The sequence below is a fragment of the Rhinatrema bivittatum genome, chromosome 2 (assembly GCF_901001135.1).
Source record: "Rhinatrema bivittatum chromosome 2, aRhiBiv1.1, whole genome shotgun sequence".
Lineage (NCBI taxonomy): Eukaryota > Metazoa > Chordata > Amphibia > Gymnophiona > Rhinatrematidae > Rhinatrema > Rhinatrema bivittatum.
This window is the reverse complement of record NC_042616.1, coordinates 753,985,491-754,000,570: the sequence shown is the minus strand read 5'-3', so window position 1 is coordinate 754,000,570 and position 15,080 is coordinate 753,985,491. Positions and strand designations below refer to the sequence as shown.

The following is a 15,080-nucleotide window of genomic DNA, read 5'->3' as shown; positions in this document are numbered from 1 at the left end:
GCAGGAGGTCGTTCAGCGAGGGTTCCGGCGCCTCGCTGAATGACCTCCTGCAGTCGATCTCCTGCCGGTGCCATTTTCCGTATGAAAACGATTCGCGGCGGGAAATCGCTCCCTGACCCCCGCTGGACCTCCAGGAACTTTTGGCCAGCTTGGGGGGGGCCTCCTGACCCCCACAAGACTTGCCAAAAGTCCAGCGGGGGTCCGGAAGGACCTCCTGCCGTCCAATCGTGTTCGTCTATGGCCGCCGCCATTTTTCGGCGCCATTTTGGAAAATGGCGCCGGCTGAAGACAACAAGATTCAGTAGCAGGAGCCCGTTCCGGACCACTGCCGTTCCGGACCGCCGCTGGACCCGCAGGTTATTTAAGTCATTTGGGGGGGGGGTTCGGGAGGGTGGGGGATTTAATTTAAAGGGTCGGGGGTGGGTTTTAGGGGGTTTTAATGTGCCGGTTTTGCGATTTTATGTTTTTTCGATTTTTTACGATTTTTCACGATTTTTCACGATATTTTACCCCCCCAAACGGCAACAATACGATTCCCTCCCCCTCCCAGCCGAAATCGATCGTTAAGACGATCGAGGACACGATTCACATCTCTAGAGGATGTGGTTAGTGCAGTTAGTGTAGCTGGGTTCAAAAAAGGTTTGGATAAGTTCTTGGAGGAGAAGTCCAAGAACGTACACCTACGTAGTCCCCCTGCTCCCTCTATTCCTTTAGAGAAAGAGCCCTTGTCATTAACTTACTCATAGCCTTCCCCTTTATTCCTTTAATTATACTCTGTTTTGTCTCCCATTTCTCTTCACCTCCTTATTTACCCCCATTTATACCCCTTTCCCCCCTCCCCTGTCCTTATACCCTTCCTTTTTCCCTATAGTAACCCTTTTATACCCCTTTTATTTTACCCCCTCCGCTATCCTTTAAACCTTACTTTTCCCTATAGCAACCCTGCTAGTCTATATATAGTTGCCTTTCTGAACGCATAATTTGTAATGTCATATATAGTGTCTCCTGTATGTACTAGTTAAAGATAATATTATTATTGTATATAATACTTTTTGGAGTGTATAATTTATATAAGGTTATCCACAGTGTATAAGGTTATGCACAGTCCCTTACTGAGTGTATAATTTGCAATGCTACTTTTGTTGTTTTCCATCAGGTACTGTTCCTTTTCTCCTCTTCCTGTTTTTCCCTCTCTTCTCTCACCTCTTCTCTCTTCCTATCTGCTCCCTCTCCCCCCACCATGGTTTTTTGTAATTTCCTCCTTCAGTTATATTGTAAACCAGCATGATGTACCCACGAATGTCGATATATAAAAGCTAATAAATAAATAAGTCCATTAACGGCTATTAATCAAGTTTACTTAGGGAATAGCCACTGCTATCAATTGCATCAGTAGCATGGGATCTTCTTAGTGTTTGGGTACTTGCCAGGTTCTTGTGACCTGGTTTGGCCTGTGTTGGAAACAGAATGCTGGGCTTGATGGACCATTGGTCTGACCCAGCATGGCAATTTCTTATGTTCTTATGTTCTTAAAAGAAAAATATGACTGGTCACAAAGAACAATCTACTCATTCTGAGATCAGAAAAAAATTGTTTACATCTGTCTTCATAACAGAGGAGTTTGAAGGCTTGAATTTGGTTACATTCAAATCTTGAATGCTAGTGCCATATTGGTCCTACAGAAAACTGGATTCTTTATAAGTCATGATGCTTTTTATGAAGCCAACATAAGAATTCAAAATGCACTGTAAAAAAATGCTAAATCAGGCATTTGGGGGTGCAGAAATCCAATGGGAGACTGTTGCATAACATTCACTACCCTATTACTACTTGATGAGTGGTGAGGTATTGTTGTGCACCAAACATTATAGAGTTCTTCAGGTGATCATATCTAATGATCTCCAGATAATAAATGGGTGTGACAAAGAAGTAGCAACAGCTACAAGAATGTGCATTGGGAGATAATTACCAGTAGAAATAAAAGGAGGTGATAATGCTTCTATACAAGTCATAAGTGAGACCTTGTCTGGAGAACTGTGTACAAAAAAGTTATAGATCAAGATGGAACAATCCAGAGAAGATTGCCAAAATAGCATAGAGTCTGCACCATAAGTCCTATGAAATGAAACTTACCCCATTATGTCCCAAAGTTTTTAAGAAGCTATCCTCCAAATAGGACACTGGGACATTTCATTAGAGTGGAGAAAAGAGATTATGATAGAGATAGTCTTAAAACTGGTTATTGTAGTTCTGTTTATTTGGGCTTACCATTCAGATCTGTTCAGAAACTTCAAATTTTACAGAATATGGCAGAGAGAATTGTTACAGGGAGTTCACTGAGGGACTCTGCATCCCCTCAACTTTTGAAATTGCATTGGCTTCCTGCTTTAGTAAAAAGGTGCTTCCTGCTTTAGTAAAAAGGTGCAATTAAAGATCTTGATTTTGGCATTCCATGTATTCAGAGAAAAATGTTCTCCTCATCTTAGGAACTGATTGCAATTGTATTGTACCAATTGGAATTTGAGATCTAGTAATACCTTCCAGATGGCCTTTCCTTCTGTAAAGGCTTATCACCTTACTGAATAGAGGTTTTATGACAACTTTACCAAAATTATTGAACAATTTACCTTTGGAATTAAGAGTGGAATCTGATTTGTTGAGATTTAGAAAGAAATTGAAGACCTGATGAATGATATCAGAAGAATAAACAAGGCATGTTGAATGTGGATTAGGCTGGTGGGAGTTTGATGTGATACTTGAACTAAAAGTGAATGGCAGTGAATTTTATGAACAGAATGATTTTAATGTATTGGTGGTTTGGGCTGTCTTTTATGTTTTATTTTTAGTGCTGATTTGATGATATATTTATTATGTTTTAAATAAGGTTTATTTATATACATCCCTTTAGATGATCTTTTATTCTGGAAAGCATACCTATAAGTAAGTAAATAAATAAAGAAATACCTCTAAGGTTTTAGTAATATACAAGAAACAACCATTTTTCAACAGAAAAGTTTTAGAACAAGGGATCTTCAAATGAAGTTCCAAGGGGTAGTCTCATGAATGAAAATGAATCAAAAAATCCACAAATCAAAATTTGTGGACTGAAAACCTCCCGAAAACGAACCACAAATGAAACCAAATTTTTTTTCTCTATATTATTTGTGTCTCATGCCTTCAGAACAAATTGAATTTAAAAAAAAGGACAATGTACAAACTACATGATATGTAAGTAGAAAATAACCTCTCTTTTTTGTCTTTGTTTGAAGGTACACCAGACAGTGACACCATTTGCAGAAGGTGTTCCAAGGGATTCTTCTCCAATGAGACTTCAGCCACAGCAGCTTGCCAGCCACATACAAACTGCAATGCACTGGGGCTGAAAATGGCTGTGAAAGGCAATGCAACGCACGATAGTGTATGCTACCAAAGCACAGAACCGTCGCTTCCAAAATGTGAAATAGGTACGTTATTGCAGGACTTTTATAGCAACCGCTGTTTCTGCAACATTGCCAAATGTAGTTTTGCTGCCGAAAAGAGTTGCTGTTTAAAGTAAGCATGTGCATATGCTCCAAATTGTAAGAAAGGTACAAAACTTTAAAGAGTTTCTCTTGTCCTCTTCCTGTAATAGGGGATTACAAAGGGGAGAGAATATCATTCGATAAAATATGCCAGCCTTTGTTCCTAAAGAATAATATATGCAATGGATATATACATCTAGATCTAAATGTGCTGGATGTGCATAAATCTTAACTTGCCACTTGTTTATCTTAAAGCCCGCGTGAATATAAGATTAAATGGCTGAACAGCTGATTGTTTTCTCATTTGTACTATACCATTTCCACTAAAATTTCTCCCATACTTCTGTGTGGAATTCTCAAGTTTACAGCTTACTGGTCTTATGAGAGTGCTGGCTCTTAGTTAGATAACTTTTTAACACTTGTCAATAGATATATTAGATAACAGCATAATGTCATTCCTCTGCCTATTTAAAATGACTATAGCAGGCCTTTCGTGGTTGTGCTTGTTTTGGATGTAAAATCTAGGGCTTAGTACGCTAAAGCTCAGTTTCTCAGGAATCCAGTTGTCTCTCATTTTTGTGTTTTTTTTTCTCCCTTTCCATAGATGTAACCCTGTGTGAGGAAGCCTTGTTTAGGTTCTCTGTTCCTTCTGAACTCGCACCTAATTGGTTGAACATACTAGTGGAGAGTTTGCCTGGAATGAAGGTTAAGCGAGAAAATCTAGAATGGATAAAGCAGAGGCACAGCTCCCATGAGCAAATATTTCAACTGCTGAAATTGTGGAAACTTCAAAACAAAGAACAGGATGTGGTCAAGAATGTTATTCAAGGTACATAAGCGAATATAGAGATGAATATCAAAAGACAAACAACAGAAGCCATTATCCTGGTGATGTTAAAGGCTTAATGATCTTTCGTAAAATCTTCCAGAGGTCACACACATTAACACCCTGGGTAACATTCATTACCTTCCTATGAACACGTAAATCATTAGTTTAACTAAAGGAAAGAGAACTGGATATTAGGTGTAATTAGTTAGTGAGCTATAATTCCAACTGTGATGAGCTAAGTTTATATCTGACCTCGGATCCAAAATGAAAAAAGAGTTTAGTGATAGCCATATAGCCACTAATTTGACATTTGTTCAGATTGTAAAATCAATGCAACATTTAGCATGATGATGATAATTTCTGCTCTGGATAGGCCTAAGCCTGGAATAGCAGAGGGGTTATACATATCCGGGCCCGGGTGTCCTGCCAGAAATGTGTAGGGAAGGCAGCATTGTGCCTGTCCAAACTTTCTCTGACTGATGCCAATGCTGCTAGCTCCTTACTTTCATAGCCACTAATCAAAAGACCTCATTTAATTTAAAAAAAAAAAAAAAAAGGCAATTAAGCAATAGACCTCATTAACTAAAATAGAAAAAAAGATGAATTAATTAAACGTAATCAGACTGTATTGTAGCTTTTGATAACCTGAAAGCTATCCATTTTCTACTCTGTAAGCCTACTATAAAGAATATATTCTATATTACAATAATAAATATAATTTTAAACTTTATAGAGTATATTGTAAACTTGGTTTTCCTATGAAACTTAAGTTAAGGATAGGAGCTGACTACTTGTAACAGATACAGCTCTGCCACAGCAGATGTCTGTCTCAATTATATTACAAGAGTTTTATTTAATTTATTTATTTCCTAGCGTGTAGACAGATGACTCAGGACCAGTGGGTTTATGCTCCCCTGCCAGCAGATGGAGATGGAGCAAGCTAATGTCACAGTATATATAGCCTTGCAATGACCCCAGCCTGCCAGTATTCTCCGTCTCCAGCAGATGGTGGACGTGCTTTGAGCTTTTTGAAAGGAGAAATTTGAAATTCTAAATTCAGGAAAAGAAAGCCCCACTCTCCTGCGGTGATACCTAAAGGTCCCTCACCAAGTTGAGAATTCCTGAGTTGATTTTTATGGTCCCTCAGAAGTGTGCCTTGGTTCGGTAGCTGGGTTTCCCAGCATGGACTTAGCTACTGGTTCAGCTGAAAGGCAGTGGGTGCAAGAGGCTGAGTGCGGCAGTGACGGCAGAAGCCCTCTCCCCCTGCAGACGGAAACTGTCTCTGTATTCAGCCAGTAAGCGTTGAGCTCAGGTAAGGTTTAAAAATAAATAAATAAAAATGAGAAAGTATTTCCTGAATCAGAGACAGTTAGAAGGGATTTCAGGACTTCCTCCGTTCTCTGTTCTCGATGTGCAGTGCCAACGTTCGTACCTGCTCCTGTTGGGGTTGAGGAACTGGGTAGCCTGGCGGGTTGAGTGGTCTCCAGTGGGCTAGGCCTCGCACTTAGGCTTTTTTCTTGCATGGCCGTTTTCGCACGCATTTTTGCATGTTCTGCTGCCCTCTGTAGGCTGTTAGTGTGCACAGAGTATCAGCTCTGTACTTGGATTTTAGCATGCTTTTTACACACACAAACTTTTTTACGTGCTTAACTTGGCATACAGGTTGTGCGGGTGCCTTGCCGCACTTTCTTCTAGGTGCTTATTTTTTGGGCGCATTTTACTTTTGAGCATGAGCCATTCCAACACGCATTTATTGCAGTGATGGTGCCAGTAAGCAAAAAGCCTAAGCATCTTCCTATTTGTGTTGCCTGTCATGTTAGGACTTCCAGCCTGATCTGGTTTCTGACCTGTATCGGTGCTGCTCAGACGCTCGGGGAGAATTGTCTTCCTCGGATTTTGCTACACCTGGCTCTTCCCGTTCTGGAGGGATGCCAGATCTTGGTTCTCCCTTGACTGGAGGGACTCCAGATCTTGGTTGTCCCTTGACCGGCTCCTCTGCTGGTGAGGGAAGTTCTGTGGCACCAGCTCCAGTTCATTCTGGGCTTGGGCTGGACCCAGCTGCTTTTACTTGGGTGGAATTGTTTCAAGGCTTAACAAGCCTTTCTTCAGACGCAGTCCTCCGCTTCCCCTATTTCTGTCCCATCGGACCCTCAGCCAGTGGTTCCTCCCTATGCTTAAGCATTGGGGCTTGACTCGGCTCCCTGTGGGTGTTCCTGACAGGAATCTAGTTGACACTTTTGATGAGGTTGATCCTGATTGCCTGGAAGATGGGGAAATTCCTTCAGGGCTGGAACCATGTTGCGGTTCATTCATAGAGATGAGCTGCCAGCCATGATTTCCCAAACCTTGAAACAGCTTGGGGTTCCTGGTTTGGATGCTATGGCAGAGCCGAAGAAGAATCCCATTTTGGTTTCCTTACGTAAAGCCTTTTATTTTTTCCCTGTGATGGATGCATTCTACAAATTCATTGATCTGGAATGGGGTGCCCCAGAAGCAAATTTTAAAGGGAGTCAGACATTGGAGGCCTGTAGTCCCTGGATCCAGCTGTGAGAGAGCGTTTACATTTTCCCAAAGTGGATGCTCTGGTATGTGCTGTGTCTAAGCAGACAATTATCCCCATAGAGGGAGGAGCAGCCTTGAAGGATGTACATGAAAGAAGGATTGAGGCTATTCTTAAGCAAGCCTAAAAGTCAGTGGTGATGAATTTACAGATTGCCTCCTGTTGCACCCTAGTTGCGAGATCTTGTCTGCTTCTCTCTCAGGAGGTTGATGAGTCTGGAGGGAATTCCAGAGCAGTTTTGGAGCCTGCTGCCAACTTTTTAGCAGACGCAGGCTGTGATTTGGTCCAGAACTCGGCCAGAGGAGTGGCTTCGGTGATAGCGGCCAGGCGTCAACTCTGGTTGCAAAATCGGTCAGCTAACACAGCTTCCAAAGCCAATTTTACCAAGATGCCCTTTAAAGACTTGCTCTTGTTTGGGAGCGAGTTGGACAAACAGGCCACTAAGTGGGGCAAGTCTCCGGTGCCTCAGTTGCTGGAGGATAAGAAACAGTTACAGAACCCCTTTAGAGGTTTCCAAGGTTCCAGACATTTTCGTCCCTACAGAGGAACGACCTTTCAGTGGACTCAGGCTTTCAATAGGTCTCAGTCCTGTCGTCCTCAGCAGCCCAAGAGAGGAATGGGCTTGGGTGATGGACCTTCTCGAGCTTCCCAATGAAGGTTTGCCATCCCACCTTCTAGAACAGGAAATAGGGGTCATCTCTCTCTTTTACTGGAGGTGGGTCAAGATCAGGAGTGGGTCCTGGAGCTGATACACAAAGAGTATGCACTGGAATTTCGCAGTATTCCTCGGGCCATGTTCTCCCTGCAGAAGAAGCAGGCAGTGAAGTTCACGCTTCAAGGCTCCTTAGACTGAGGGTTATGGTTCTGGTGCCCACGTCTCAAGAAAGTATGGGACAATATTCCATTTATTTTGTTGTGCCAAGAAGGAGGGCTCCTTTCATCCCATCTTGGATCTCAAGAGTTTCAACCGTCATTTGAAGGTGACTCATTTTAGAATGGAAACCTTAAGCTCTGTAATAATGGCAGTGCAGTCTGGAGAATTTCTGATCTCCTTGGATCTGTCAGAGGATTACCTTCATATTCCCATCCCATCTCACCAATGCTTTCTATGCTTTGCAGTGTTGGGGCACCATTATCAGTTTCGAGTGCTGCCTTTTGGTCTAGCCACCGCTCCCAGAACATCTTTCAAGGTTATGGGGGTGGTAGCAGCTGCCTTGTGAAAAGAAGGAATCCTGGTGCACCCATATTTGGATGACTGGATGATTTAAGCCAAGTCTCAGGAAGAGAGCCACCTGGTAACACTCAAGGTAATCTCCTTTTTGCAGGAGCTCAGGTGAACCTGACCAAGACCAATCTTCAACCATCCCAGTCGGAATATCTGGGGGGTCCATTTCAACATGGGACAGGACAGAGTTTTCCTACCTGAAGTTCGGATCCAGAGATTGATGTGTCAAGTGCATCAGTTGATGAACACCATATGTTCGATTGTGTGGTCCTGCCTACAGGTACTTGGCTTGATGGCAGCTACCCTGGAAGTGGTGCCGAGGACAGGGGTGTATATGTGTCCTCTTCAGTGCTCTCTGCTATCTTGTTGGAATCTACAGTCTCAGGATTATGTAGTTCGGCTCCACTTGCCACTGGATATAGGCTCTCACCTCCAGCGGTGGTTGCAAAAGGATCATCTGAGAAAGAGAGTTCCTTGTCCTCTCTGGCCTGGTTGGTACTCATGACAGATGCAAGTCTCCACGGTTGGGAATGTCTGGAATTAATGGCCCAGGGATGCTGGAATGCCGAAGAGTCCTGCTGGAACATAATTGCCTGGAGGCCAAGGTGGTACAGCTGGCATGCTTGCAGTTCAGCCACAGGCTGTAGAATCAAGCGGTTCGCGTGATTTTGGACAATGCAACAACAGTGGCCTATATCAATCACCAGGGAAGAACCAAGAGACAGCAAGTATCGCAAGAAATAGACCAGCTGTTGGAATGGGCGAAAGGTCATATGCAGATGATCTCAGCATTTCACACTGCAGGAAAAGACAACATGTGTGGACTTTCTCAGCAGGAAGAGTCTGGACCCAGGAGAGTGGGTGTTGTCAGCTGAGGAATTTCAGCTGATTGTGGATCACTGGGGCCTTCTGTTCCTAGACCTACTGGCAACTTCTTGAAATGTGATGGTTCCTTCATGGTCCATGGGAATAGACACTCTCAGACAGGTCTGGCTGGAAGACAGATTGAGTTATGCCTTTCCTCCATTGCTCTTGCTGTGCCACGAAGGCCAGAGGGGGCTAGTATTCCCGGTGGAGCTGCACTGGCCCAGGCATCCATGGTTTGCAGATTTGTAATGACTCCTTCGTCTTCCACCGCATATGGATCTGCTTCAGCAGGGACTGGTAATTCACAAGGATCTGACTCTATTCTGTCTTACAATTTGGCCCTGGAGAGGGCTCGCCTGTTAAAGTGTGATTATTCTTCTACAGTGATTGCCACACTCCACACTTACAAGTTCTCAACTTCCTCGGCTTATGTACAGGTTTGGAGAGTTTTTGAGGCCTGGTGTGAGGAGCGGGGTGTTCTTCCTTACGGGCCGCTACAGAAAAACCCACGGGAGAGCCGACGAGCACCCGCTGTCCCAGCGCTAGTGACCTGTTAGGGACACTAGTGCCTACTTTTTGACAGAAGCAGCGGCTGTCAGCGGGTTTGACAGCCAATGCTCAATTTTACCGGTGTTGGTTCTCAAACCCGCTGACAGCCACGGGTTTGGAAAACGGACGCCAGCAAAATTGAGCGTCCATCTTCCAACCTGCGGGCAGATTTTAAATTATTTATTTTAATTTTTTTTTATTTTTGGGGCCTCCGACTTATCACTATGATAAGCAGGTGTTAATTTCTGAATGTAAAATGTGCGGCTTGGCTACACATTTTACTTTCTATATTGCACGGGAATAACTAATAGGCCCGTCAACATGCATATTGCAGGCGCTATTAGTTTTGGGGGGTAGGCCACGTGTTTTCCACGCGCTATTACCCTTTACTGTATAAGGGGTAAAAATAGCACGTCGAAAAAGCGCGTCCAACCGGTGGCTAACAGTGCACTCGGCTTGAGCGCACTTTACTGCATTGGCCCGTTATTCAGTTAAGATCCCTCTCATTCTGGACTGTTTGCAGGATGGATTGAATAAAGGATTGGCACTTAATTCCTTGAAGATACAGGTTGCAGCTCTTGTCTGTTTCAGAGCTTGGTAAATGGTATTGCCTCGATGTCTCATCCTCATGTGGCCCATTTTTTGAAGGAAGTGAAGCACCTTAGATCTCCCTTGAGGTTATGGGTTCAATTGTGAAGTCTTAATTTGGTGCTGGACCTTTTGGCAGGCCCTACATTCCAACCACTGTGTAGCTTTTCCTTACGGTTGTTGACTTTGAAGACTGTGTTCCTGGAGGCTATATGTTGTGCGCATTGGATTTCTGAGCTGTAGGCCTTGTTTTGCCAGGAGAACATAAGAACATAAGAACATGCCATACTGGGTCAGACCAACAGTGGAAACAGGTGCTGGGCTTGATGGACCTTTGGTCTGTCGGGTGACTCCGGGGACATTACAGCTGCATACTGTTCCATCCTTCTTGTCCAAGGTAGTCTCGGACTTTCATTTGAATCAGTCCATCTCCTTGCCATCTCTGGATATGGCCAGGGATGTGGAGGAGTTTTTCCTTTTGCACTCGTTGGATGTTACGTGTCTTGTTGTGCAGTATCTGGAGGTCTCTGAGTCTTTTTGAAAGATAGATCGTCTGTTTGTTCTCCATGGCAGGAGTAAGCAGGGTGTTCTGGCTTCGTGGGCTACCATAGATCATTGGAAAAAGAGGTGGTTCCTGGAAATCCATTACCTACTTAGGTTAGGGCTCATTCCACTAGGCTCAGGCAGTGTCATGAGCGGAGATTAGTCTGTTGTCAATATCTGCCAAGCTGTGACGTGGTCCTCCTTACACACTTTTCCCAGATTTTATCATCTGGATGTGCAGGCCCGGGAGGATGCAGCATTTGCACGTGCGGTGTTGAATGGACCGCGGGTAGCCTCCCACCCTGTTGGGGAGTAGTTTTGGTACATCCCTCTGGTCCTGAGTCCATCTATCTACACGCTAGGAAATGGAGAAATTTCTTACCTAATAATTTTGTTTTCCTAAGTGTAGACAGATGTTTTCCTAAGGGTAGACAGATGGACTCAGCTTCCCACCCTTGGGACCCAGAGTCCTCCTAAGGGGCTCTGGGTCCCAAAGGATTACTGGTAAGTATTCATCCAGTCCCTGGCTTGGGATACCTAGAATCTTATGTCAGTTCAGGGTTTATGGTTGGTTGAGTACAGTTCTGGTTATCTGTTTTTAATCAAGTTTTTGCTAGTCTCTTCACAGTTACTTTTGAATAGAATACTGGCAGGCTGGGGTCACTGCAGGGTTATGTATATTGTGATGTCAGCTTGCTCCGTCTCCATCTGCTGACAGGGGAGCATAAACCTACTGGTCCTGAGTCCATCTGTCTAAACTAAGGAAAACAAAATTATCAAGTAAGTAATTTTTCCATTATATTACAAGCATTGTATTTATTTTATTGCTGGAGAAGTTTGTCTTTTGAGTGGGGGAGTCACAATCTGGCAAGGCTGGGATTTGCCATTTGTTCCATGAGCACCTTTGATTTATGTAAAGATTTATTCTTTGCACCAATTGGCTACAAAGATGCATCTGGTATTATATATTTTTGGCTTTGTTCATGGATTTTTACTGCCTAAGCCCAGGGCTTTCAATAAAAGTTAATGGATGCTATCAACCTTTGTTCCATTACCAACATGGCATCATTATTAGAAACTATAGTTTGAAATAAAAAATGTAATATATTTTTAGTCTTTTTTTTTTTTTTCATCTGTAACCTGGGCTGCAAAGTTTCAACCAATGCTGACTATCACAGTTCAGAGAATCTCCCAGCGCAGGGAGACAACCTATTGTCTAATGCTTTTTTGTGATATTTGAACATACTAGGAGTAATTTTGTAACATTGTCCATAAGTTGGCCAGCAAATATGTCCAAAGGTTACACCAATTTGAAAATTATCCTGGCAAACTATGCACACGTCATCACACAAAACTATTCGATGTGCATAGTGTTGCTGGGAGAAATTAGATGCATACTTTTTAATATCAAAAAGTATGCGTGCAAGTCCAAACCTTGTCCAGGCTTAACCCCCTGGAATGCTTCTCCCCTATATACATGTGATTCGGTGTATATGTGCATGATTTAATGTGTATATCAGTCATGCAATTTTTTAAAGGGCTATTTCTGTGGGTAAAGCACTGCCCATTGAAAATTATCCTCACTGTGACAAAACAGTAATTGCCATGTGCAGAGATTATTGCTACTTTTAGCTAAAATGTGTTTGTTTCAGGACCTATTAAAGGTTTTTCTGCATAATATTTTTTCTCAGCAGAGATGCTGGCTCATACATTTTCAACAGGTAAATCAGTGGAACAGGATGTTTTTAGTGGCTAATTCACTTTTTCCCCAACCAAGCAGAGACTGTCAAAGCATTTTATTTGGCTAATAACATGGTTTGTTTTGTGTTCTTGCTTGATACAGATATAGATCTTTGTGAAAAGGGTGTGCTGAAACACATTGGCCACATGAATCTCACCATGGATGAGCTGCTGGCTCTGATGCAGAGTTTACCTGGAAAGAAAGTAGGAAAGGATGATGTGAAAAACACTCTGCTTGTGTGCAACCCTCCAAAACAAATTCTAAAACTTCTCAGTCTATGGAGAATCAAAAATGGCGACCATGACACCATAAAGGGCGTCAGGCACTTGAAAACCAAGAACCTGCCACCAGCAGTAGCCCAGAACCTGAAGAAGCTCATGAGATTCCTTCACAGTGCCACCATGTACAGGTTATATCAAAAATTGTTTTTAAAGATGATAGGGAATCAGGTGCAGTCACTCAAAGCTGGCTGCTTGTAAGGCAAAGCTAAGTTTACTTTTCATTTCAACGCCTACTGACCATATTCTACAATTATTACTCGCGGAATTAGACTGGAACAATATTCTGTAAGAATATCTGTTTTACTATGTTGTGCTTGTTTATTTAAAGGAATGTCTCCAGGGGAAACCATTTAAGCTTTTAGTAACAACCCAAGGGACTAAACCAGATATAAATATTGGGAGTACAGCATGCCTTATACATGTTTAAGCTTTGTACCAGTCTCACAGACTGACCAGTAGGAGGCCTGCTTGAGCCAGAATGTATCTCTGTCTTTAGTCCTGAGAGTTTTTATGAAAAATTGCCTTCTTTAAAAAGGTACTGATTTGTGGATAACACTAAATAAAGTATTTTGCTGCTTATGTATTATTTCTAATATATGTGTTTGTACATATTTATTAATATTATTAGAACCTTAAATTGAAGTTGCATAAGGTACAAAGAAAAAAAACCTGAGAAGATGCATTTTTTTTTATAAAGAAAGATGTATGGTTTATTGACATGATGGATTTAAGAGATTAAATATATTTTTTGACAGATACTGTGGCACATTTCTGTGTGCACCATTTTATAAGAAATACATTTCTCCCTCTTCAGCATTTTTTTACCCAGTTTTATCTGTATAAATTGTGATATTTTTTCTGTAAGAATGATCCAATGTTTGCTATAAGAAGTAACATAAAAATTGTGCAAGATATATAAATTATCTGAATATTAAATATTTTTGCTAACATAACTACATTACATGGTCAAATTAAAAGAAGAAAGGCATACTATTGTGCAAATATTTTAACTATTTAATGTTTTCTTTTATTTATCACTTATGGCTGTTTTGATTTTGACCATATTCCTCCTTTTTGTTAACATCCCTTAGTCTGTAAATGCACAATAAAATAATACATGATATTAATAAATGAGTGATTTGAGAAGGAGTGAATAATCCTACAGTGTGTCTTGTTTTCTCTTTCTTTCATCTAGGGACTCGTGCAGTAGACTCCTCTTTAAGATTTTCAACATCACGCAATAAATAATATGAAAGCATTATGGCGCTGCTACTATTGCCCTGAGAGGAGTGGAGGGGAGATTCAGACCTAGCAACCTGAAGAGTTGTCTGGCTCAGGCTCATAGCTTTGAATCTCCTTTTCCTATAGGGGAAGGAAGCAGTAATCCTGCAGTATCCACAAGGGGGCTATTTCATTGTAACACAATCATTCCTTTGCGTGCCCTTGAAACAGAAAGTTGCTATTTCAATGAAAGCAAACTGACCTCTCTTTGCACGTTGAAATTTTAATGAGATATTTAGACATTATGTAGCCTTGTAGCACAGAGAAAAAAAATGGAATTGGCTGTGTGATTTTTAGATAGCCCATGTAGCAGGTCACGTCTTCTTCACATGCACTCATGCACCACGCTGCAGAGCCAAACCAAAATAGTGTGACCGTTCCTTATGCCATGTTGTATTTAGAAATGCCCAGTAAGCAGGTTTTTCCTATTTTGACTGAACCTGCATTTCAGTAAAATATGACCGTGGTGTGGGTCTTCCCCCTTCTTTATCTAGGCTGTTTGACTTACAGCTGGGAAAGAAAGTTCCTCTACACCATAGGATGGCAACAGAGCAGGAATAGACACTTACATCCTCTGCTGCCCATTTGAAATTATTTGAGTCTGCATAAATTAAATTCTTTCATTAATATTCACATCCGTCCCTTATCATAAAACATAAATTATGCATGTTCTTTTCAGTTCTAACTGTTCCGTCGAGGTCTATACGGCACATATTTATGCTGGTTGCTTTGGCATTTGTGCATGTTTACATTTTACATATACATTTAAATAAAGGCAAAACTAAAATCAAAATATAAATCTAAGTGGAATACCAAACAAAATCTAGGGATAAAGATTTACCATAAAATGGAAGCTTAGTGTTCTACTGGTTTTGTTGGCAGAAAAACAACTATTCAACCCACTGTAATGAAAATTCACATTCACAGTGGTTTTATGAGCTGCTTATGATGGATATAAACTGTCTAACCTTGAAAATACTGCAAAGACAAGAAGGCAGCTGTCTAGCAGAAATAAAATCTGCCGGAAATAATTATGTAATTGCAATAGAAAAGTTCATACTGGAATACCCACGTTTGTCCTCCTGTCCTGGTTGT

General features: G+C 41.8%; 1 protein-coding gene across 4 annotated transcripts in view; it reads left to right on the top strand.

Moving 5' to 3' along the window:
• The window catches only part of TNFRSF11B (TNF receptor superfamily member 11b), a 68,586-nt gene extending 54,728 nt beyond the window's left edge, over positions 1 to 13,858 (top strand). For all 4 annotated transcript variants that reach the window (XM_029591935.1, XM_029591934.1, XM_029591933.1 and 1 more), the window contains 3 exons: positions 3,270 to 3,464; positions 4,126 to 4,350; positions 12,526 to 13,858. In XM_029591935.1, coding sequence (XP_029447795.1) covers positions 3,270 to 3,464; positions 4,126 to 4,350; positions 12,526 to 12,902 — 797 coding nt within the window. In that variant the 3' untranslated portion in view covers positions 12,903 to 13,858. The remainder of the gene's footprint in view (positions 1 to 3,269; positions 3,465 to 4,125; positions 4,351 to 12,525) is intronic.
• Positions 13,859 to 15,080: the final 1,222 nt, after the last annotated feature.